This window comes from Verticillium alfalfae, genomic scaffold, assembly GCF_000150825.1.
Source record: "Verticillium alfalfae VaMs.102 supercont1.3 genomic scaffold, whole genome shotgun sequence".
NCBI classification, from domain to species: domain Eukaryota; kingdom Fungi; phylum Ascomycota; class Sordariomycetes; order Glomerellales; family Plectosphaerellaceae; genus Verticillium; species Verticillium alfalfae.
The window spans coordinates 2054550-2076570 of record NW_003315036.1 but is presented as its reverse complement, the minus strand read 5'-3'; the positions used below and the strand labels follow the sequence as shown (position 1 = coordinate 2076570).

The 22021-nt window shown below is 53.0% G+C and overlaps 8 protein-coding genes across 8 annotated transcripts; 5 read left to right on the top strand and 3 right to left on the bottom strand.

The window, feature by feature from the left end:
• Positions 1-339: 339 nt before the first annotated feature.
• Positions 340-3093, top strand: VDBG_03142 (conserved hypothetical protein; the record flags this gene model as incomplete). The annotated part of the gene is made up of 8 exons (XM_003006957.1): positions 340-886; positions 949-1001; positions 1060-1313; positions 1363-1921; positions 1966-2284; positions 2348-2410; positions 2496-2947; positions 3040-3093. The coding sequence occupies 8 exons, from the start codon at positions 340-342 to the stop codon at positions 3091-3093; spliced, it is 2301 nt and encodes a 766-aa protein (XP_003007003.1).
• A 646-nt stretch (positions 3094-3739) lies between these two features.
• VDBG_03141 (nicotinamide mononucleotide permease) lies at positions 3740-5042 on the top strand (the record flags this gene model as incomplete). Its single annotated transcript, XM_003006956.1, has 5 exons — positions 3740-3769; positions 3975-4153; positions 4207-4350; positions 4638-4806; positions 4869-5042. 5 exons carry the CDS (start codon positions 3740-3742, stop codon positions 5040-5042), a joined length of 696 nt encoding a protein of 231 aa, XP_003007002.1.
• Positions 5043-5665: 623 nt separating this feature from the next.
• Positions 5666-7510, bottom strand: VDBG_03140 (predicted protein; the record flags this gene model as incomplete). Its single annotated transcript, XM_003006955.1, has 2 exons — positions 5666-7214; positions 7266-7510. The coding sequence occupies 2 exons, from the start codon at positions 7508-7510 to the stop codon at positions 5666-5668; spliced, it is 1794 nt and encodes a 597-aa protein (XP_003007001.1).
• A 2616-nt stretch (positions 7511-10126) lies between these two features.
• Positions 10127-12154, bottom strand: VDBG_03139 (ferric reductase transmembrane component 2; the record flags this gene model as incomplete). The annotated part of the gene is made up of 2 exons (XM_003006954.1): positions 10127-11127; positions 11194-12154. 2 exons carry the CDS (start codon positions 12152-12154, stop codon positions 10127-10129), a joined length of 1962 nt encoding a protein of 653 aa, XP_003007000.1.
• Positions 12155-13209: 1055 nt separating this feature from the next.
• Positions 13210-13904, top strand: VDBG_03138 (high affinity copper transporter; the record flags this gene model as incomplete). Its single annotated transcript, XM_003006953.1, has 3 exons — positions 13210-13251; positions 13317-13347; positions 13399-13904. The coding sequence occupies 3 exons, from the start codon at positions 13210-13212 to the stop codon at positions 13902-13904; spliced, it is 579 nt and encodes a 192-aa protein (XP_003006999.1).
• Positions 13905-15721: 1817 nt separating this feature from the next.
• Positions 15722-17564, top strand: VDBG_03137 (predicted protein; the record flags this gene model as incomplete). The annotated part of the gene is made up of 5 exons (XM_003006952.1): positions 15722-16181; positions 16672-16834; positions 17098-17129; positions 17283-17473; positions 17547-17564. The coding sequence occupies 5 exons, from the start codon at positions 15722-15724 to the stop codon at positions 17562-17564; spliced, it is 864 nt and encodes a 287-aa protein (XP_003006998.1).
• A 1698-nt stretch (positions 17565-19262) lies between these two features.
• On the top strand, positions 19263-20160 carry VDBG_03136 (chitosanase; the record flags this gene model as incomplete). The annotated part of the gene is made up of 2 exons (XM_003006951.1): positions 19263-19750; positions 19812-20160. 2 exons carry the CDS (start codon positions 19263-19265, stop codon positions 20158-20160), a joined length of 837 nt encoding a protein of 278 aa, XP_003006997.1.
• Positions 20161-21217: 1057 nt separating this feature from the next.
• VDBG_03135 (conserved hypothetical protein) lies at positions 21218-21886 on the bottom strand (the record flags this gene model as incomplete). The annotated part of the gene is made up of 1 exon (XM_003006950.1): positions 21218-21886. A coding segment is annotated over one exon (669 nt), but the record flags the coding sequence as incomplete, so codon positions are not given.
• Positions 21887-22021: the final 135 nt, after the last annotated feature.

The window sequence follows — 22021 nt, the reverse complement described above, 5'->3', positions numbered from 1 at the left end:
GCTGGACACGCCCGAATGCAGTGTTGCTTCAATACCCACGGGACTGCGCCTCAATGCTTTTAATCAAATCTGGGCCTCAAATCATCGAACAAGCGCAATGTCGTGCTGTGCCGCCCGCGCGTTGGCCCGCGCGTCGGCAGCCGCACAGATTGATTGGGCTTTCCCCGCGGTGACGTCTCTCCCTCGTGGCTATCCGCAATCCGTTTATTTGCTTCATGTTCAGCACCACCTATATATTGTGTCGGTCATCGGTCGACGTTTCAGTCTCGTACACTGGACCACCCCACCAAACAAGCTTTTTCATTTTTGCTTGGCTGCTCCAACTTTAGAACTCTCATCATGGTCTCTTTCCTAGGAAAAGTAAGCGAGAAAGCCCGCTTGATCGAACGCGATCTTCGAGCTGCTACCACCAAACCACCGACCGACAACACCGAAGCACCCCCTGCCTACAGTGCCGAGCTCAGAAACGATGCTACCCCCTCTGCTATCGCCGTGGACCTGGCACCGGCTCTTGGTGAACTCAATCTGAGCGGTGCCGCTGCTGAGAAACCCACGTCTGATGCCTGTCTCGCGCATCTGCGCCTACTGTTCGCGTTCCAGGTGCTCAAGAACGATGTGGGCTACACAGACGGCCTGTGGGAGATCTGGGACGAGCGAGCCAAGGGAAGTGCGCAGGTTCTGGCTGCGCTACGAGAGAAACGATGGGCCCTGTATGTGGCCCGGGCTGTTGACCGATATGGGGCGTGGTGGCAGAGTTTTGTGCCGGACATGCTTCTCGAAGCGGATCTCGTAACCCCTGGTGGGGTTGGAAGAACGTCAAGATATGTTGGATTTGTTCAAGAGGCAAAACCAATGAAGTGGACGGAGGAAATGTTGCCGCCACTAGGTGAGCTGGTTTTGATCTTGACCGTGGTTGTAGGAACTCAATGTAATAACGGAGTATTGCAGACGTCTTGATGGTATGGCACGCACACATGCTGAATCCGAGGCTTTACTTCGAGGTTTGTGGTTCCCTTATCATTTCAACTAACCACGATCGACTGCTGACCTCGAGATCAGGATTGTCTCCGTTATGGACACGACTCCATTTGGGCAGGCGGCATGCCTTGGGATGTAGTCAACAAGGCTATTGACAGCCAGTTCAACTGGACCTCCACCGGAGATCGGCTTGCAAATTGGACCGCACGAACAGATGCCGCCTGGAAGAACCAGGATGATACCGACATCAAGGAGCTGCGATGCCCTGCTTGCCCGGCTATAGTTCAGGTCCCTTGGACAACATGTGGTCTTCCTAACGGTTACAGCGGCACCAGGTATGTGAAGCCACAGAGGGACCATGGAAAATACCTGACACAAAGTTAGCCGCCCCGGAATTGCAGGCAGCGGCTACGGCGACGGACAACTGGAAATTAGGTGCAACGGTTGCAATTTCATTGTCACGCACGACAGCCTTCGCGTCACCAAGCTGCTTAAAGACATTCAAAACGCGACCAAAAGCGGCTCAGCAATGCCGGGAACTATTCTTGATCTGAAGACGGGGGTCCCTGCTATGATTCAGAACGACGAGAAAGACGAGCACGATCAACTATTTCCGTCTCGACTGGCTTGTCGTGGCCTTCTCATCGAAGTTCTCGGCATGATGGACCCTAAGAATGATAAGATACCCACCATGCTCGCCGTAAAGGATATCGTCGAAACTTATACCGGTAAATTCGCCGACTCGTCAAAACTCAAGCATGTCCAGGACAAACACGGCTTGAAGAAAGCCACAGAATTCAGATTGAGCTTGGAGGCAAGGCAGCAGACAAGGAGAATGATGTCAAGGTATTGGCAAAATGCCTCGCCTTTTTCGATTGACTTGACTGGGTGCGTCACAAGACAGAGCTTGTTCACAGAAAAGATGGTTACAGTGGGTCTTCTGGTGTGTCTTTTGTCAACTAGTAGTGTACTGACCTTCGCCCTCAGTTGAACTGGCTTCATCTGCCGACGGCAGAGCAAAGCATGCTGAAGAATGTGACCAAGTACGAACGCTTCTTCGAAATCATGGCCGCGAACCCAGGCGAGGCGGCTGTTCCTACGTTGGATGTCGACCTCGCGTGGCACACCCACCAGCTCAGTCCGAAAGCGTACTACGAGTACTCAGTATCGATGACTCGAAACTTTGTGGACCATAACGACAAGGTTGACGAAGAGAAGCTCGGTGTATCTTTTGAGTGGACGTCTAAAACGTACGAGAAGAAGTACAATGAGGTGTATGCGGAATGCCGTTGCTGGTATTGCGAGAGTTTGTCTACCCTTTCCGTTTTCTGTTCAAGGTTGTAGGGATGGAAAGCCTGACAAGCTCTAGCCGTGCGCATGCAATCCATCCCAAGAATTACCAAGATGTTTGCTAGTTCGAAGGAAGAGAAGTGTAAGCATCAGATATCCGGTCTTCGGTCTCGTCACGAGGCTAGTTCCTGGCGCTTTCTACCATATTTTCTGACACGATTCGTTAGTTTTGGAGTCGTACCATGCATCTGGCAACTCCTCAAAGCACCCCTTGCCGCCAAGCAATCCGTCAGCGCACATCTCCACCCACAATGCCGTCCACACTGTCGAGACCAAGTCCCGCAGTGCCACGACGCGCATGCAGCGAATGCTCTTCCGCAACGGCATCGATGAGTATGAGGTCAAGGCCCGCAAGAAGGCCACAAAACCTCTCCCCACAGGAGAGCCACGCATGGGGCAACGTGAGGACACGGCTCTGAAGTGGGGCGTGAGGGTGCCGCTTGCGGGTCCCTGGGTCAGTATTGCCGCTGCGACGACGACGGCAGCCATGTACGCGACGCCGCCAGGAGAAGTATACACTGGGCCCGGGTCGGTGGGGAGCTGCGCGTCGGGGACGTGCGGCGGTCACAGCGGGTGCGGGAGCGAGACGCTGGGCATGTGCTCCGCGGGATGTGTCGGGGTAAGTTCTCTCTTCCGGCGGTTGTCTGCCCGTCGAATGTATTGCCCGCGATTGAGGGATGGATGCTGACGCTGGTTTGCTTTTCATTGTAGTCTGGCTGGTTTGGCGGCAGTGCAGGATGCACAGGGTTTGGGGGTGGCATCTAGAGTCATGTTGAGACAATGTTTGCGTACGAGATGGTCTCAAGCCGCGATGTAACTGAGGCTGGGCTTGAGTGAGTGATTTTCCTCCCAGTTCACTTTCTGGCAGGGGAGCGATAATGCCTTTCTCTTGAGTGATGCTGTTGAGAACAAAGTTTGACGCCAGCGATTGGTGGTGGGTCGTCCTCCACGGGTTGGGCAGGTATTTTGAAGTATCCGATGTTACTTACTTCTTCCAAACGATCAGTTTCCATCAAACTGCGCACTCGACGGTACCAACATATTAATTAGCACGAGTTGGATCTGAATGACCAGACATGCAACTCCGGACTTTCGTATCTGTGCATCAGTTACAAGTATAGATTCAGGTGTTCATCAGTTGCCAGTGATCCATATGCCTTTCCACAGCTCCGACTTCAACCGCTGGTGTCAGATCATCTCTAGTGGTATGGCTGACATGTATCTCGGTCTTTCCAAAGATTGATTGCCATCTATCAATTCAACGCACCAGCCTGCCGGAGGAACAAGGGGCAGTGCGCTTGCGAAAGAAGACAATCATCCTGACACGAAGCTTTTTGTGTCTTAGCATCCTTGGCCATAAGCAAAACCAAAGGGGCCTCAAGTCTTGGAGCAAGACCACTTGGCTGCGCCAATGCGGCAAGCACGGCGACGGCCCCGGCGAGTGAGTGACATGCCAGTGATAAATTATCTTGATGGTAATAGGACCAAGGATTTTCATAAGCGAGCCGGATTTCACAGTGGTCGAATGACCGACGGTCTTCTTGCTGTTCTCGTGGGAAGTGGAAAAGAAAAACAAGCAGTAGGGCGGAGCACCAGGGGCTAATTACATTTGAATATATGATATATAATGCAGTTGATGATCACAGCGGTCATCGAAGCTCGTGGTCCATTGCGTGAGGAGTGAGGAGTCTCAAGGCCCTCAGGCCCTCGTGCGAGCTTACGGGACCGATTTGAATCTTAGACTGGCCAGGTTGAATACCTTCGAAGAGGATCTCGGAATCAACGGCAGCCACCACAATACTGCCGTAGCTGTCCTAAAAGCAGGGTAAGTTTATTTACTTTACAATACGGACTACGCTGCTAAATGATGTGTTCTAGTTACATGGTTGCACGACTGCCATCAAAGATGTTGATAACTAGGGTCTACTCATGCATCTACCTATCGTGCTGCGCACTGGTTTGGTCCGGAGTCTCTGCTACAACAGCTACGACCAAAAGCTTTAGCTCGCTTATTGCCGTTAGGTTCGTACAGGGCATCTCCGAAGCTCATCTCTTCCCTAATGGAAGCACAATAGTCCCAAGCACGAATTTCTAAAGGTATCCAAGCTGAAAATATTTAGGTCGTCTACCTCAGGACTGGCTGTTACACCTGTTCTGAATTTGTCCTGCGTACGGCCATTCTATATTCTGGATTGGTCCTTGCCCAAGCCGCTTTCGGTCTCATCGCTACTGGCGTTTTCTCTGGTCTACGCGGCTGGAAGGCGCCATCGTTAACGCTCTTGGGCTGCTCGCCTTTTTCATGTTGCCAGACTATCCTCCTCCAAGACAGGTTCCGCTGCCAAGTGGAGCATATTTGAAGGACTTCGTCATCTTGCGGCAGTCTGCATGGCTACCGACCGAGTATCGACTGCTGAGGAGAAGCAGACCGTTCGGAATGGCCTGAAACTTGCCGTCCCTGACTACAGGACTTGGGTCTTCGTGAGTCGTCCCTGCTTCTTCTTATTTCCCTTGCATGAGTTTGTAGCTGAAGATGTTTTCAGGTCGTCACCAATATTTGCATGATCTCGAGCTACGGCTTTAATAATTTCTTCCACAACATCGTCACTGGTTTCGGCATCAGCTCACGCGCGGATTCTCTACTTATGGCGGCAACCCCTTGTATCGTCGGTTCTATTATGTCTTTCGTCGTAGCTTTCAGCTCCAACCGTCATTAGAATCGAGACTACCATATCAGCGCCAACCTCCCTATGGCCATTGTTGGATTTGTCATGTCTGTTTCGAGTATCAACGCTCCTGCTCGCTACGACGCGTTATTACTGTACACTACCAGCTTTTTCTCTGCGAATGGCTTGGTTTATACATGGACTGTCTCAACGCTTTCGCTGACGCCGGAAAAGCGCGCTGCTGCTGATGCTATTGTGAACATCATAGCCCCATCGGTAACATCATCTCGCCTTATTTCTTCATCGATCCGCGCGTACCTAGGTATACGATGGCCATGATGTTGACGATGAGCTTCGGGGCTTGCACAATCGTCTTGGTGAAGATTCTGGGGTGGCTCTTGCGCAAGGAGAACAGGAAGCTGTTGGTTGAAAATGAAGCTACTGGCCATGTCTACAACCCGTACACTACCAAAGTAGACTACCCGAGGGATATCGATACGGCAACAATTAAAGATATTTATATTACATCATAAAATGCATATGTACCAGTGTGATCAGCTTTGATTGTAAATGATCATTGAGTTAGCCTGCAAAGGTACATATGGTCGGGCTTCCTCAGGCTCATAAACTTGCGGACGCTTTCCACTTTAACCTTCACTACAGACAGCACGAAACTACTCCACAGCCTGCCATACGTCCTTGAGATAGCTTGCTTCGGCAACGCCTCCCCTCGCCTGCGCAAACCCTTCCTGACCTTTGTTCCACGCCTCTGCGCTGTCGACCCCATACTGCGACGAATGGTATCCGACACTGCTGTTTCCGTACTCATAACGAGAGGGAGTGACCCAGTCGCTCATGGCATTCGCATGTTGGTATGACATACTGAGCATCATGTTCGACATGGCCATTGCTGACTGCATGCTTTGCGTTTCATAGATCATCTTGAACCTCGGCACGGTCTGCTGATAAGTCTCCCAGCGCTCTCGGCAAAACGCACGCAGCTCCGTCGCGTCTCCCGCCTCGCAGGCTTCTTTGTACTTGCCCCTCATGCGATCTGAGTACATGCAACAAAGCGTCTCCCCCTCGATGACAACGTCGTGCAGCTCCATGCTGGTAGCCAGAGAGGTTCCTTCGACAGCTGTTTCGTAGCATTCTGGGCATATGGTGCAGTCCTGCCAGCCATACCACTTGCTTTTCGCCGCCAAATTGAAGTTCGGACAGACCGGCAGCGCGGCGTACTTCTTCACCCACGTCTCGTAGGCACCCCAGTAGCCTGTCTCCGAGGCTTGCTGCCAATGATCGACGAGGCCATTGAAGCGTGCTACGCTGGGGTTGAAAGCACACCACGCTGTACCGGCGACAAGCTGTGGCTCGGACCCAAAAAAGGCCTCGACGCCGTGCTGCACGAGGATACTTGCATGGCATGCCTCACACACGCCAAAATTTGCCGCGCTGCCGCTCTTGAAGTTATAAAACTTGCCATTGGTGATTCCCATGCCCTTGAAGCAGCGCGGGCTCGAAGCAATCTTGGCAGCTGCCTGGAGGATGACCTGAACACGGAGGCCCTTGGTTCTTGCCAGGTAGACACATTCGCCGAGGTTGATGAGTTGCAGGTCACAGGCGCGCATGCAGAGTTTTTCTTCAACGCCTTCTGCCGTGTCCGCAAAATCGTCGGCGTAGGGTGTCATGGCGAGCTGATCTAGGTAGCATGTCTCGCAAAAGTCGAGGTTTGCTACTGATTGCCTTGGGCGATACCAGTTACACTGTATAGCGTTAATTTCTTTACCCTCGCAAGTCGGTAGTGCCATGCGCTTCCTCGCTGCTTCGACGAATTCCACCCAAGCGGTGTCTTGGTCTCTTCGCCTCGATAATATCTGTAAAGCGCGGCTGACGTAGGAGTAGCTGATGGTGCAGGTCCATCGCTCCGACGCGCCCTGGACTTGCTTCAGAGGACAGAAGCGGCCGGAAAACGTCGTGCTAAGAACGATGTCTTCATGACAGGCCTCGCAGGCCACCATGCCGAGCTCGCCAGCGGCCAGACCAAACCATTTGACCCCATCCGTGCCGACAGCCCCTGCAGCCTTAGTACAGGCAGGAACAGAGGCGTGACGGAGCATGTAATCCCGCAATAATCCCAAATTTGCTGTCTGCTTAGCATCCGGCCAGAGGCTCTTGGTAATCCGGGGGACGTTGAAGCGGCAAGTCAACCCGGACTTAATCTCACTGTCGAATTCGTGGGTTAACTGTGAAGAACCAATTTATTTGTTGAAGCACCAACTGCAGATGCCGACATCGGCACAGCCTCTGAGATGATGCCAGGTTGTTTGGTAGTTGACAACACGAGTCTGGGGGCAGACGCGAAGAGGTGAGCTTGGGGTGTTCGTTGCAGTGACCGGCGTCGCAAATGCGAGGGGCTCATACGTAGGGTCCTCAATCTCCATGCTATATCCTTGGGACGTTATAGACGCAGGTTGGTCCGCCAGCTGGATTTGGGACACAGCTGAAATGAGCTTCGACATGAAACTTTTCTTCTCTGGAATCGGCGGAGGAGCCGACGCCAGAGGCTCCGACAGTCTCACGGCCCCGTGGGAATATGCTGCACCAAACAGCGGTTGGGGGATCAGGCTACTGTCGCTGGGGTTCGAGACTGGGAGGGAGTAAGGTTGGGTGGTTGATAACTGAGGAGCCCAAAGTGGCTCTCGATGGGCGATACTCGGGGCTGAAGCGTCGTAGGCCTGCGGCAGGGATGGTAATGCAGAAGCTGGCTTTGGGATTGGCGCTGTGATAGGCAGAGGTACCGACTCTTGATATGACGCCGGGGCTGGTATCGAAACTACGGTAGGTGATGAGTCTTGGACTGCTGGCGGTGGTGCTGGTACGATAGCGGTAGCTGGAGATAGCACTGCTACTGGATGCGTGGCCGATGCAGATGTTGCTGCTGGTTCTTTTGGCAAGATTGGCGCTGGCACGGGGACCGACGGCGGCGCATAAAGCTCGACAGGCTCTTGGTTAATTGCGGAAGCGTCGACGTGCAGTGGCTTGCATCCTGGAACATGAGGAGAAGGCGGCAATTCCGCAGCGGCCTCACTTGGCACAAAGCCAGGGAGATCTTCGACAACATACCGATCGTTGCCGTCAGGGCAGGGAATGAAACGTATCGCCTTCTTTCTCTCGTGGTCGATGGAGAGAATGTAACCTTGAGATCGGTCCGCAGCCTCGGCTGGAAGGATCGGTGTGACAGGAGATGCTACCTGGGAGATAGGCCGTCGGTCAGCGTCCTGGCGTTGAACGGCACCGACGGGTTTTCGGGCGATTGGAGCTGGGGGACTTGAAGCTGATGGACTGCTGGTGGCTGGATTGTGGGATGGAGACACTGTCGCGGATGAGTCCGATTGATGCTGGATCGGCGGGCTGGAGGGGGTGGTCTGGTACCGCTGAGCAGGTGAACCGCTTAATGGCGAGACTGATAACTTTGGGCTTGGTGAAGTGTATGTAGGGATTGACGTGTGATGTTGACCTGGCGACGGGATAAATGGGATTTCATGGTGTTGTTGAGTGGCAGAGCCGTGCGTGGACGGGTGAGTGGCGGGCACCGAATGATGCTGAAGTGGCAAGGTATATACTGCTGGTGAAGGCTGTTGCTCAGACAGTGGGCTAAATGGTGTCAGCGCCGGCTGCTGGTGATGACTGGCTTGGCCTATGCTCTGAGGGGCTGCAGGGCTATACGTAGCCGCAGTCGACTGATGTTGGACATTTAGGGGAACAGTTGAAGCACTATAATCTTGCGGCTGCTGCTGTTGCTGCATAGGATCCCCGACATGGGCAGGGCTCCACGGCTGAGGGGTTTGGTTGGCTGCATTGGGGGGGTTAATCGTCGATATGTTATAGTTCGATGAGGGAGGGCTCGAGTATCTCGCACTCATGCCCTTGGCCGCTGTGTACACGTTTTCCAGCTCCTTGATGCTTCCCTTAACTAGCGAGCTCTTTGCGACTTCTGTCAGGTGGGGCGAAACGTTCTTCTTCAGCCATGCTGTTGTTTTCTTCCCAGAAAACGAGGACAGGGACATTCGCTGTTGATTTGGCCGTCGCTGTGGCGGCTGTTGTTGCTGCTGTTGCTGTGGGGGTTGGCTATACCCATGCTGTCCGTATGATCCGTGGTCGGTCTGTTGATATTGTTGATGAGTAGGAGATTGCCATTGGGCCGATGGCCGCCATGTTTGAGCAGGCTGAGCGTATTCATGATGACTAGGCGCGTCACTCAGAGCTGCTGGCGCGTGACCGGGCAATGGCAGCGATGTTGATCCTTGAGGGGCCGAGTACGAAGCCGGCGGGGGTGGGAAATACGAGTGGGCTTGTTGAGGAGCCGCAGGAGACAGCCCTCTTCCAAAGCTGTCCTGGGAAACCATGGGTTGGTGAATTGACGATGGAACGGAATTGGCCCTACCGAGTGAAGCATCGTGCAGGCCATGAAGCGGTGATTGTCCTGCTCCCTGATGGTCAACCTGGCGGTAAGGACTGGGAGGGGGGCGGAGGGTATTGATGACCCGAAGGCGCAGAGTTGTGATCCATCGAATAACGCTCCTCGGCAATATGCTGGCTCGTCAATGTGAGGTGATCGTGAGGGCAAGTAGATTCCAAAAGACGAGTCATTCTGGCAGGCGATTTTCAAAACACCCCTGGCGCCTTGTCGGAATAAGTACGCAGTGTCAATGAGGGGCACGCATCCCCACTGGGCTGGTATCAGCAGACATTGCCGCCAGAGATGATTGCGCTCTGGTCGTACGGATACCTGTTCCCCCGCTGACAGCCTACGTGAGGCATACTGTGATGGCCGAGCCTCTGGTGGCTGCATGGAGGTGCAGGGTGATGCCTAGCCATCTTCAAGCCATTCGCCATGACGGCGAATCAAGGGTGAGGAGCGTCAGGCTAAGCATTCAGACCCCTGGGAGAGCTGTTCAGCTGCGGTATTCATCGAGCCTGGACGGTGATGCAGGCAGCCTAAAATATACTAGATCTTGCGCCACGGCAACGTTGGACAACAGGGGGGTCCTGCTGGCATTGCTGACAGAGCAGAAGATCCTGTCCTAGTGTCTTGTGTTCAACGCGAAATGGTGACTTTTCTCTTAGTAAACTGACTACCACTCCAGTCTATCATCGCACTCAAGAGCAACGTCAAATCTCGCATCTCCCCTCCAGACCTTGCTTCCCGAGTTGCAGGACGCCACCACAGTTCGCAACTGAGAGATCATGGAACCAGGCCCGCTGGCAAAGACAATCGTCCGCCCGCGAATTGTTCCCTCCACAAAGGCTGGCACAATGGTATCCAAATCAGGGTGAGTTCCAGTCATTTGCAGATCGAGCGAAGCGCTGTTTCGCGAAGACGACGAAGATGACGATGAGATCGCATCAGCCACCTGCTTCTCTGCTTTTGGGCTGAAGCCTTCAGACCCCAGATCTGCCTCTCCTTGCCTCGTCACGCGGACGTGGATCTGGATACCATGCGACTTCGCCGCCGCGAGAAGGACTTCTAATTCAGGCCGCACCCACTGCACGTCTTGGCGGCGGCGAACCGCCCAGACAAGCTCAATCTTTCTGTCAGGAATGCCTGGTTGTTGGGCGAGGTGCAACAGAACGGGAAGCACATAGGAGATGCCCGTCCCGCCAGCAACGCATAGGACGTTGACTTCGGGCGTTAGGTTCTCGGTGAGGGACTCGCCGTACGCGCCAGAAAGGATCACAGGCGTCGTCTTGGCAGACCCATCCTGCACGGCAAGCTTCCGAGCAGCGAGGCTGGCAATCTTCTTGGTCTCGCCTTTCTTGGCGCGGAATATGTAAGCGTGTTCGACGGTGCCGTTTCGGTCTACAGCGAGGCTGAGGGGCGTGAAGGGGTGAGACTGCCAGATGGAGCATTCGGAGAAACAGAGGTAGAAGTGCTGACCCGGCTGCCACGGACTTTGCGAGTGTCTGAAATCGAGGCGCACAATGTCGCCGTTCTCTTCGTCAGGGAAGATGGAGAGCGCAGCTTGAGCGGCTTTGAAGCCCATAGTTCCGTTGGGGAGGTACTGGTAGTGGACGAGGGCAGACCGAGCGAGGCGGGCAAAACGGTCGAAGAGCCAGATGGCGAGGCCGGGTACCACTGCAGGTAAGGTAATGTTGTCAGCAATCATCCTTGAAAGAAGGCCTGTGCAGCCGCAAAACATACTGAAGACCTTCAAAGGTTGCCAATGGCCCCAGCAGGCACCTATATACACCATGGCAAGCACGTAGTGCGACTTTCGGAAGAACTCGTAGCCTGTGAGGCGGATACCCCATGGAGTACTCAGAGCAACCATGATGAAAATCAGGATCATGGCGACACAGCCCCAGATCATATATAGCTGCTTGATCCATTTGTTAGCGACAGCAGGCTGAGGTTGGTACAAGACCGCCTCAATAACGGTCCAGCCGATGGTGTGCGCTAGAGACTGCGCGAAAATGATATATCCGAGCCACCTGTGAAGAAAGTTGAAGCTCTGGTATGGAATTCCTGTGAGAATCGAGAGAATCGACTCGCGACTTGATAGTAAAATTGAAAATGGCGTCAAGGCGTACGCGAGAGTGCCGACTCGATCAGACCATGCACCCACGCTGGATCGTGTCCTGAGAACAGGCCCCGGATGAGCCCTAGAACGGACGTTCTCCATGTCTGGTAATGAAATTCCCATGAAGCTGAAAAGTGCGAGATAGCCGGTCAGAACAACAAGGACAAGCACCTGCAGTCGAGTGGTCCTCCCAAATAAGAACCTGATTGAATCAGGAAGAAGACGCCGGCGCCGCATCGCAGATATAGACCTTGCCAACCGGATGAAGGAGGACGGAGGTGTTTTGATCTTCTCGTCGTCGGCAACGCCTGGCATACTTTCGGCGGCTTTGGGTGACGCCCAGAAATGGCGACCGACAGCGAGGATAATGAGAATGCCGCCCAACGTGGCCCAAAGCACCCCCGTGTACTTCATACCGACGGCGTGAGAGCCATAGACAACTTCAAAGTACTCGCATGTTCCAGGATCGTTTGCGCAGGGCAGAACCCGAACCGCGTAGCCCCAATAGTTGACCAGAGATCCTTCGCTAATGTTCTGAGACTGGTAGCCTTGGCGAGCCACCAGCTGTGATGAGGACTCCATGATTCCTTGTTGTCTCTGATGACGGCCTTTCGTTATCGATCTGTTCTGTCCGAAAGCAAAAGCAGGAACAAATGGTGCAGTCGGGAGACTCTGCTACCTTAAGACGCACAGGAGATGGCGTCAATCGTTGAAGTAAACGTCAGTCCGGCCGACTTACGACAAAGTTCGGCTGCATATATGCACAAAGAGACAGTCGGATATCCTCGCCACAGGCCCAGGCCTACATGACCGGTTCAAGTACGCTATTGAAAACTGAAGAGCCTTTCATGCTGCAGTCTGTGTACCCTACTCTATGGGCGGTTTCGCCGGGGGTGGACTTGGTGAGCAAGTTGGTGGATCGCCGAGATCGAGGCAAAATGATACATGGCTTGCTCAAGGTGTGGCATGACTCGAGTCACGAGCAAGTTTCCCAGCCCCTTCTTGCCATATTGACAAGGGAAACGGTCCAACTTTCATCTTCAAAGTACCGCTCGACGGGTCAGTGGCGCGTTTGGAACCCGAATCCCAAGCATTCGGCGGGCCCGACATCCGGAACATGCCATGTGTGCTATGTGCCATCGTCAAACGAGCCAATGCCGTGAATTGTGATTGAAAGATATCCACGTTGTTGAGCGCCGATCATCCGTCATCCCTGGCCGCGGGTCCAAAATGAGCTCTATTGAGCAAGTTTCCATTGGCGCGCGCTGGCCCCACGGCTTGGTATTCAGCGATAACTTTTTCTTCGTCTACTTTCAGTGTTCCATTGCCTGCCCGTCAAGCTTGTTTTGCGCTCCGAATAACTAGTGTTGAGAAGGTTTTTATGCTTGGTAACGCCACTGTTACGATGCCGGGTCGGCAAGTGGGAAATCTGCCGACGGAAGGTGAGTGGCTTGATATAGGCCAGGCCGTTCACCAGCTCTTCCAAGAGAGGGTAAACTTCTTTGTGGAATCTCGACTTTTTCTCCCGCGACCTTAGGCCTTCATCTTGTATTTGACTACGGTCCTAGAATTTAAGTCTCGATCGCAGATGTCAAATCTTCTAGGCCACAAGATTAACGCCATAAACACCGTCCATCATGAATCACGGCACCGCGGAAGGCTCGGCTTGTAAGGTCTCGGTATTGCCTTCTGCCTGTCACTGCTCCCACATTCGAACACTGGCGTATTGACATGAGGATTTTAGATGCTATGGAACTGGGACATTGTTGACGCTTGTAAGTGAACGCCCTTCGCATCCTACGGCTGCCAACTCCATTCTCTGACAGTTTTCGCCACAGGTTTCCTCGCCGAATCCTGGCAGATCGAGAACAATGGAATGATGGCCGCATCTTGTATCGGTGTCGCCCTTCTCGTCGTGGTACTAGAATGCCTTCGGCGACTGGGCAAAGAATACGACGGGATGATTATCCATCAGGTACAACGTCACGCTGCGTATTTGGCAACCGATCACAAAGGCCCAAGAGAGAGCAGCGGCTGCTGTGCTCCACAAGACTCAGTCGCCATCATGACGCCGCGCATGCTCACATTCAGAGCATCTCCACTACAGCAGGTCGCGAGAGCCGTGATCCACGCTGTGACCTTTGGTGTTGCGTACATTGTCATGCTTCTCGCCATGTACTTCAATGGATATATCATTATCTCCATCATCATCGGAGCAGGGTTAGGCAAGTTTCTCTGTGACTGGCTAGTCATCAAAGTGCAGGTTGGTGGCGGCGGCGGGGCTGAAGAGAAAGCAACAGGCATCGATGAGACGACCGTGTGTTGCAGCTAGGCAAACTCCAGAATTAAAGTGTGGACATGGCAATTCTGGTCGATTTGGAAAATTATGTTGTCGCTGCTACTGCTCAGATTGAACAATAAAGCCAATGGTCTGTCGTCGAGGAGTGTGCTGTCTTGATAAAATCCGCCTTGGGAGATAGGCATACGCCGCTGTATTGGCCACAGCATCGTCTAGACCTATAGAAACAAATCGTTCACGAACCCAGAAGTGACGATATTGCAAATAGGCTCCCGAAATCCTATAGGTAAAACCTGAATGCTGTCTTCGTGCATCCCACAGCAAGTACTGAGGGTGCACCTCGATACGAGGATGCCATCTGTTTTCGGCAGAAATCAACGTTCCCAAAAGTACAGGCCAACGATGGATAGATCGCTCTTAGTCCCTCGGATCTAGAATGACAAGCATTCTTCTTTATCTCAACCCAAGGATCGACCAGGTCGACAATAATGTCTGTATCAGACGTTTTCGTAAGCTCACCCACCACGCCCTTACCACCCAGCCAATGCCAGTTGGCAAGATTACCGAATAAGGCAGTTCTATTAATGGAGTTTCGGGCGCCAAGGCGGCCGATGCCGCCCCCACCTCTCGCGTCATGTTGCGCATCCTTCATCAATGGAAGCCGACACAATGCATCAACTGGAACGACTAAGAATCAGATCTTCGCAGCGAATCATTGAATCGCCTTGCAAAATTTGACTTCATATCTGAACAACAGTTGCCACTGGATCATACGCGATGGTTGATGGTTCACCTGAGGGAGAGGGTGCTGCCGCTGCTCGCACTCCGACTCAATGGGGTGGGAATCCCGAGAGTTGCATCCTCAGCAACATGCTTGAGCTCAGGTAAATGGCACAAGGAGCAAGAATTTGAGCATCCTGAGACGATAGATGAACAAGCCACGATATGAGTGTCAATTTACAATACTGTAAGCCTCGAATACATGTGATATGGTAGTCACAGGCGATGGTCGAAGCCATTTGAAGGCAGATCGTTAATTGCCGAGGTACCATTCTGCAAGCGGGACGGGCCTGAGCACTGTCGAAGCTGCACGAGCACAAAGGTTCCTTAGTGACCATCGAGGATCATCGCAGCAGGCTGAGAAAAGCACCCCACTCAGAATCCTACACAACCATTAAAAAAGAACATTGCCTCCCTCAACGGGAGGATTGATCCTACGTAGTACTCAAATTAATGATGAGCGTCATAAAACATGGGGATTCATCCTCATCAACGCCACATACTCACCTCTGCCTATAAGCGTCATCGTGCTGTCGGGTCCAGGCGCAACCTTCTCAGCGGGGTGTGGCGTCGAACCCCTGAAGCTATCTAATAGAGCTGATGCAAGAAATCGTGTGGATTGGCTGTTCCAGGTGCGATCTGAGTATTCTCCTATGTCTGGTGATTTTATGCTATTCTAAGATCACAGCGTCTGATGCATCAATGGCTCAGGGCACAGGCGGCGGGGGGATCGACAAAACCTATCGACCAGACCTAACGTGATGGGTGGAGATGGCCAATCGTTAATTCAGTTTCTCACACATGTCCCCTTCACGTAACCTGCTAACTAGTTGCAAAAGTCAGGGCTAAGAAAGTGATTGAAGCAGCCTTCAGGATCGAGGCTCGTATATAATGATGGCTTCGCTTCTCGATTGATGGTGTACTCATCGACTGCGCCTCAGAAACAAAACCAAAGTGACTATTTTACTTCTGCCCCATTACTTCAAATCAATTCGTATTCCTCTCACCAGTGTCTTACAAGCCGACTCAAGCAGCCTGCGCGAAGGGACACAATCACTGTTATCTTCACAATGGGCAACTACAAATCAGCAGTCCTGCTTTCTATCCTCGCTGCGTCCACCGTCCAAGCTAGCTTTTGGACACCACCCAAGGGCCACAGCCCCCCGGACTGCGAGACGACCACCACATTTGCTACTCTGACCGTCACAAGCTCAGAGATCGCTGGCCCTACTGCCGGACCCACTGGCGGGCCCATCCCCCCCTATCCCGGAGCACTCCAGTGCAATCGAGGAGTCTATCTACCCGCAGCCTCAGTTGTGATCCCCCCAGCCCTTGTGCTTCGGATCAGACAGGCAAGCCCAGAAAGCCCGAGAAGCCGCACAAGCCGGGGAAGATTTGGGACGGCAACAAGCCCTGGGATGGCAACAAGCCGTGGAGGGGCGACAAGCCCTGGAAGCACCACAACAGGCCAGGAAACAATTGGCAGGGTGGACGCCATGACTAAAAGGCTACCTGGCACCGAAGCAGACTGTGTGTCAACATTGAGCGATGATGTTTGTCAACCATTTGTATAACTTGATTTATAGTCAAATGTTGAACACTTGCATTGCTAGAAACATGACGTGCACGATAGTATCGCTCTAGAAGCTAATGAAACCTATTTGTGTTCGCCCAGGCTTTTCCGACCAGTGTAACCGACCTCGAAGAAGATTTATTCAGCCACTTTCAAGTCTTTTGTCTAACTACGTCTTTTCAACATTCTGAGGGGTGCCACCAGGCTAGGGAAGATAACGCTCCCATATTGAATGGATACGCAGGTAAACCATCCCTAGGTACTTCGATATATCGGTTGGGCCCGCCTATTGTTTGGTTTACCCCTCTCTACAGGCAATTTAGACGTACTTGAGATCGAACATCCCAAGCATTAGAGGGAAGATGAATGTTGACGTGACACAGCCTCATCTACCGCAGTCACCGCCGCAGATAACTCGAACTGCTGTTCTCTACGGGAGGTTTTCAGTGGCGACTTCATCCTTATCCTGGAGTGATGATCTCCCCATGATGCGCCGCAACCCATGCCAGTCACAGGGCTGGCCCCCTGAAAACTGTGCCTACAAACCTTTCCGTCACAGTCTTGCGCTAATTGAGTACGGTCGACTTCCTCCGGGTGTTTCTCCGGGGAGGTGAGTGGGCTGAGGCCAAGGTGAATGATACTTCAGAGTACATCAGAGGTTGTCCATAAGCCATCAGCCTGGCGGTCGTGGATGTAGTCGACAGGTCTTCGCTTGGTTCTTGAAGGCTTGGAGCCAGCGCTGCCATATGTAGGCAACGATTTAAGTCTTCATATATTGTCATTCATCGAAAGATCGACGAACTTCGACCTTTGAAGCCTCAAGCATGACCTAGTAATGAGCACCAGGCATATGTTACATGGTCTGATTCACAGGCGGCCATTGAGCGACTATCATATGCGCAGTCGTAAGCTCGTTTGAAGGGAGTGGAACGGAAAACTCTGTCATTTCAGACTGCTCGATCATGTTGCCAGATCAATATTGAGGCACTGCGCTTCGGAAGACATGAGAAGTGGGTTCTATACAGCAGTCTAAGGAGTGAAAAAAAAATGATGCCTAGAAAAATACGTGGGGACATCGGAGGTTCAAGGAAGCCGTCGTCCAAGCAGATCGCGGAGAAGACAGGGCAAATTACAGATGACCGTTATATTCGACAACCTAACCAAGATTTGGCTGTACTCGCAAGCTTTCTCATCACCAATAGGTGGCCCCTTAGTGATCGAGCCTTGCCGCAAGTACCCATTCGTGCAGGTTTGTGTGTATCACTCACGAATGCAGCAAAGTAGTTGTTTCCACGTTCCCTTATGAACTACCTGCCGAACAGGAATCCACACCCCATTAACATTATGGCCTGGCGCTTGCTTTCATGTGAATCACTCAAGCGATGGATCGGCGTCCCGGATTTTGTCGCCCAGCGGCAGCAATGCGGCGACGTCGACACCTCCAGCGTAGGTTGGCGCCCTTCTTCTACCCCCCTTTCACAAGGGAAGTACTCCCATCGTGGCCAAGTTTACAAGCTAGGTGCTGCGTCCACGGTATCACGCTGCTTAGATGCTGTTCAAGCAAGCAGTGGGACATTCAGGCTCCACTGATGAGCACAATGCACAGCCAGAGCTGCGGACCTATCGCCTGGCGAGTGTGCCTCATTATTTCAAACCAGTCTATTCCGTTTGCCTACAGTTTCCGACAAACATGCTCAGGCACGAGCAGTGTAAACTTCTGAGCACGTGTTTCTGCCTACCGCAGTTGTGATACGATTCCCGCAGATTCTTACCTATGTAGTGCCCAGTCACGGGCCGCGCGTCAAATGTATATTATATTGGTAGAGAATATTCGACACGGTCAAGAACAGCCACATCAAGATGCATCGAGTCCTGGCCGGTAGGTATGTGATAAAAATTCAAGTGAGATTTAGAAAGCTGGACCACATCATCGTTGAGACGAGCGGGCGTATGGTCAAGGGATTGTCGCGTTGTCGAAATGAGGTAGTGCTTTAGAGAGTGGATCTTCGTTGCATCGGCAGTGTTGCGTCGAAAGTCAAAGCCAGTGGGCTCTAGAAATGCTTAACGTAGGAATTGAGGATGAAGAGAGTTCCGGCAATCTCAAGGTTTCGTCGATCGCTTGTAGCGCGCCCTACCTTAGGCCAGCAGCGTGTTACCCCAGAGAATACGAAATTCCGGAAAGATCATATGGGAAGGATCTTCAAACTATACTTCAAGACGTGCTCTTTAATTACAACCACGCATCTACAGTACCCATCCAGATAGGCAAGGTTCCTAGGTCCCCCCATTGATGACGGACCCGCAGTCAACAGAAGGGCCTTCCCGAGATCAGGGGGGCCTGCCCGAGACCAGGGGAAAAAGATGAAGTAGATGATACGACCGGAGTGGGTCTAGAGTTTCTCAAGCCACTTATCTTAAAATAGGCAGATCAAGTGTCGATTTATGGTGAACCATCGATGGAAGAGATTCACATTCACTCCGCATTATTTTCAATACGTCCTTTTCATCAAGAAGCTGACTGAACGTGGTGGTGCCAGCATCCTTAACAGACCCCCTGTCTGGCTGGGGCGTCATCAGTGATCCCCCCAATACGCTTCGAGATGGCCATTGCTTCTCCCCTAGACCCTAGCGCCGGGCCTGGCCGCCGCGCCCACCCGTATTTACTGTCACAGCGCGAATCACGGACAATAAGCGACCACTCAAGACTGTCGAGCCCCTGCCCCTGGATGAGGAGACGGGACTGCCACAGGTCACCCCTACTCGAAGCGCCCGATCGGTATTAGCTGTGCGTACTCGGCACCAGCCGAGCCTCTGCCCTTCGTACTTAAAACAATGCCCTTCTGTCTGTTGCTTGTGCTCTCGATTCCTGAACGTCGCCATTGGCCTCGTCGCACTGATGTTCGCATCCTGTTCCTAAGCAAGCGATCATCTTGTCCTACTTTGTCGTTCCTTTCATTCGTCCGTTTCTCTGACCATTGCACCTTTCGTCTGCCAAGCAACCCAGTCTTTCGTTCATTCCAAACACCTCTCGTGGTCAAATGATCCTCGCCAAAACTCTGGTCGCGACAGCGGCTTTGTCCACGGTCATCGCCCGCGACATCCCCGACAACCTCAGGTCTTTCTACAATCACATTCGCGACCAGAAACAATGCAAAAATGCCCTCGCAACCGGATTCCACAGCTCAGACGGCGACAGCGGCGACTTTGATTACTGCGGCGACTATCTAGAAAAGTACAATATCGTGTACCTTCAGGGCCGCAACGGCGAGCTTGTCAATTTGGACATTGACTGTGACGGAATCCAGGGCGGGCCCGCTGATGACGGTCGCTGTGGGTCGTCCGGCGATACGCAGTCGCAGACGAGCTTCCAGGAGGATCTTCAAAGATACGGCGCCAACCAGACCGACCTCGACGCCAACGTCCACCCTTACGTCGTCTTTGGCAACGAAAGCGAGGAGAACAAGAAGGGTTGGCCGACCTTTGACCCCAGCGCTCATGGCATTGAGCCGCTGAGCATCATGACGTTGTCTGCAACGACCAGTCTCGGACGATTGACGTATCGAGCGGCCATCGGCTGACGAACGCAGTACTCCGGCATTTGGGGCGACACAAAACGGCGACGACGGCGACGAGGCCATGGTGGGTGAGGCTTCCATCTCCTTGGCGACGCTATGCTTTGGCAACAGCGTGAACGGCGACAACGGCCATGACGACAACGACGTCCTCTTTATCGCGTTTACCGGCAGCGATGCAGTCCCAGGCAACGATGGCGCCGACTGGGCTGCCAACAACGCCACCGTCTTTCAGGAGAGCATTACCGAGCGCGGCAATAAGCTCGTCGAGCGCATCGGCAGCGCAGCCCCATGTCGCACGAGCGTCGGCGGTTGGCTTGTCTACGGAGCGGTAGCCGCCGTGGCTGGAGCTCTCATTCTGTGACAATAGATATTATAATGACTGTAGCATATGTTATAATACGATCAAGCGTCGGTTCCTAGACTGGTCGAGCACGTGTATGCGCGTTGATGCGCGAGGGCATCGCACTTTGAGGCCTGTTCCACAATAAACAGCGGTCCGTCAGAGTGTCTTTACTAACAATGCTAGGGAACAGATGGCATGGCTCTTGCCCTCTCGTCCACCTCCTCAATGGTGATCTTGATCCGCGCGCAAGCTCTCCCTTTTTCCTACTGGCCCCTTCGCCATATTATTCCACGTATGAGGTGCGTAAAACAAAAGGAAACAAGTTTTGCGAGTGGCAAGATGTACAACCCCTACTACGCCTTGGCTACTACGAGGACGCAGCAGGCGGTGGACGGCGACATTTTCTGCAACTTGAAAGGTCCAGCCAAATGCTGACATGTGGTGTGGAAGATGTCAAGAACATTCTTTGTTGTCTGACCGTCATCGGTCTGTACTCCGAACAACCGAACTCCGAAGCCTCAGTCAAAGCTCTTGGAGTTGCCGGGCCTTTCAATCAATCACCATCGCAGCAACCATCGCGCAAATTGCAATGCTTTATTGTTCAAATGTCTGATTTGCCAGAATGGATTGATTGGCTGCCTCCAAGTCAGGCTTCAACGACAAGCAGGCAATTGACGCACAGTGGTTCTTTCACACGCTCGCTTTAACTCATCAAAGTGGCATGTTCAACATCACACCCCGCCAGAAGATGGGCTACAATGCGTTCGCGTGGACTGCCAAGCCCCCATCCGAAGCAGCGATCAAGGTTAAATCATCATGAAGGCCGACGCCGACAAGGTTGCTTGTTGCTTTATCGGTTTGTAACTTTGGGATCAGTGGAAACACTACAAGATGTATCACTAAGATCAAGCGCCATTAAGCGCGAACCGAGCTTTCAGGTAAAGAGTGTATTGTCATCATAAAACGCCTGTCCTGTACCTAGTATCCTGTATACCGTATCCTGTATCCTGTATGTTTATCCTGATATCTATGTCATAAAAGTTCATGTCATGCTTGCGTTGCAGAGGTCCCGTGCTCACAGAGCGACAGAGACCTTGCCAGTACCGTAGGCAATGTTCTTGACCTCGTTGTCCTTGAGGGCGTCGACGGCGCCAAGGGTGTGAGGACACGAGGGCTGGTTGCTGACGGCGAGGTCGAGCTTGCAGACCTCGTCGTGGCCAATGGTGCAGACGGCGTTGCCAATGTTGTAGAGAACGTGGTTCTTGCCGGCCCAGGAGTTGGTGTCGGCGATACAGGCCGAAACATAGTTCATGCTGTTGGCGGCGGTGAGAGGCAGCTTGCCATCGTCGAGGAGATCCTTGCACTCGGACATGGGGACGATCTCGTAGTCCATGTCCACGCCACCGCCCATGTGGGGGGCGTCGGTGGCGGAGGAGCCAAAGGCGAGGTAGTTCCAGGCATCGTAGGAGATGTCGTGGGCGCCGGCCGAGGAGTCGATGCGCAGCAGGTTGAGGCTGCGGCCGCCGTGGGAGACCTTGATGCAGAGGTCGTCGCAGCCGGGAGCGCCAGGCCAGTAGGCGACACGGTTGGTGTTGATCTTGCAGCCAAGAACGCCGATGGAAGACGAGTACTGGTCGTGGGGGGTGATGGAGGCAGAGCCCTTGGGGGCACGGCGTGCGGGGATGCTGGCGCTGGAGACAAGGGTGGCCGAGGCGGCGAGAAGAGCAGTAATGGCGGGTGAACATGTTGATGGTAGGGGAAGGGAAAGAGGCAAGAAGGTCCTCGTTTGGAAAGAAGGTGATTGTTGTCGGTGGACAAGGGTATCTTCAACGCTCTGCGAAGATGAGGTTGATGTGTGAGTACCGGGATGGAAAGCCAA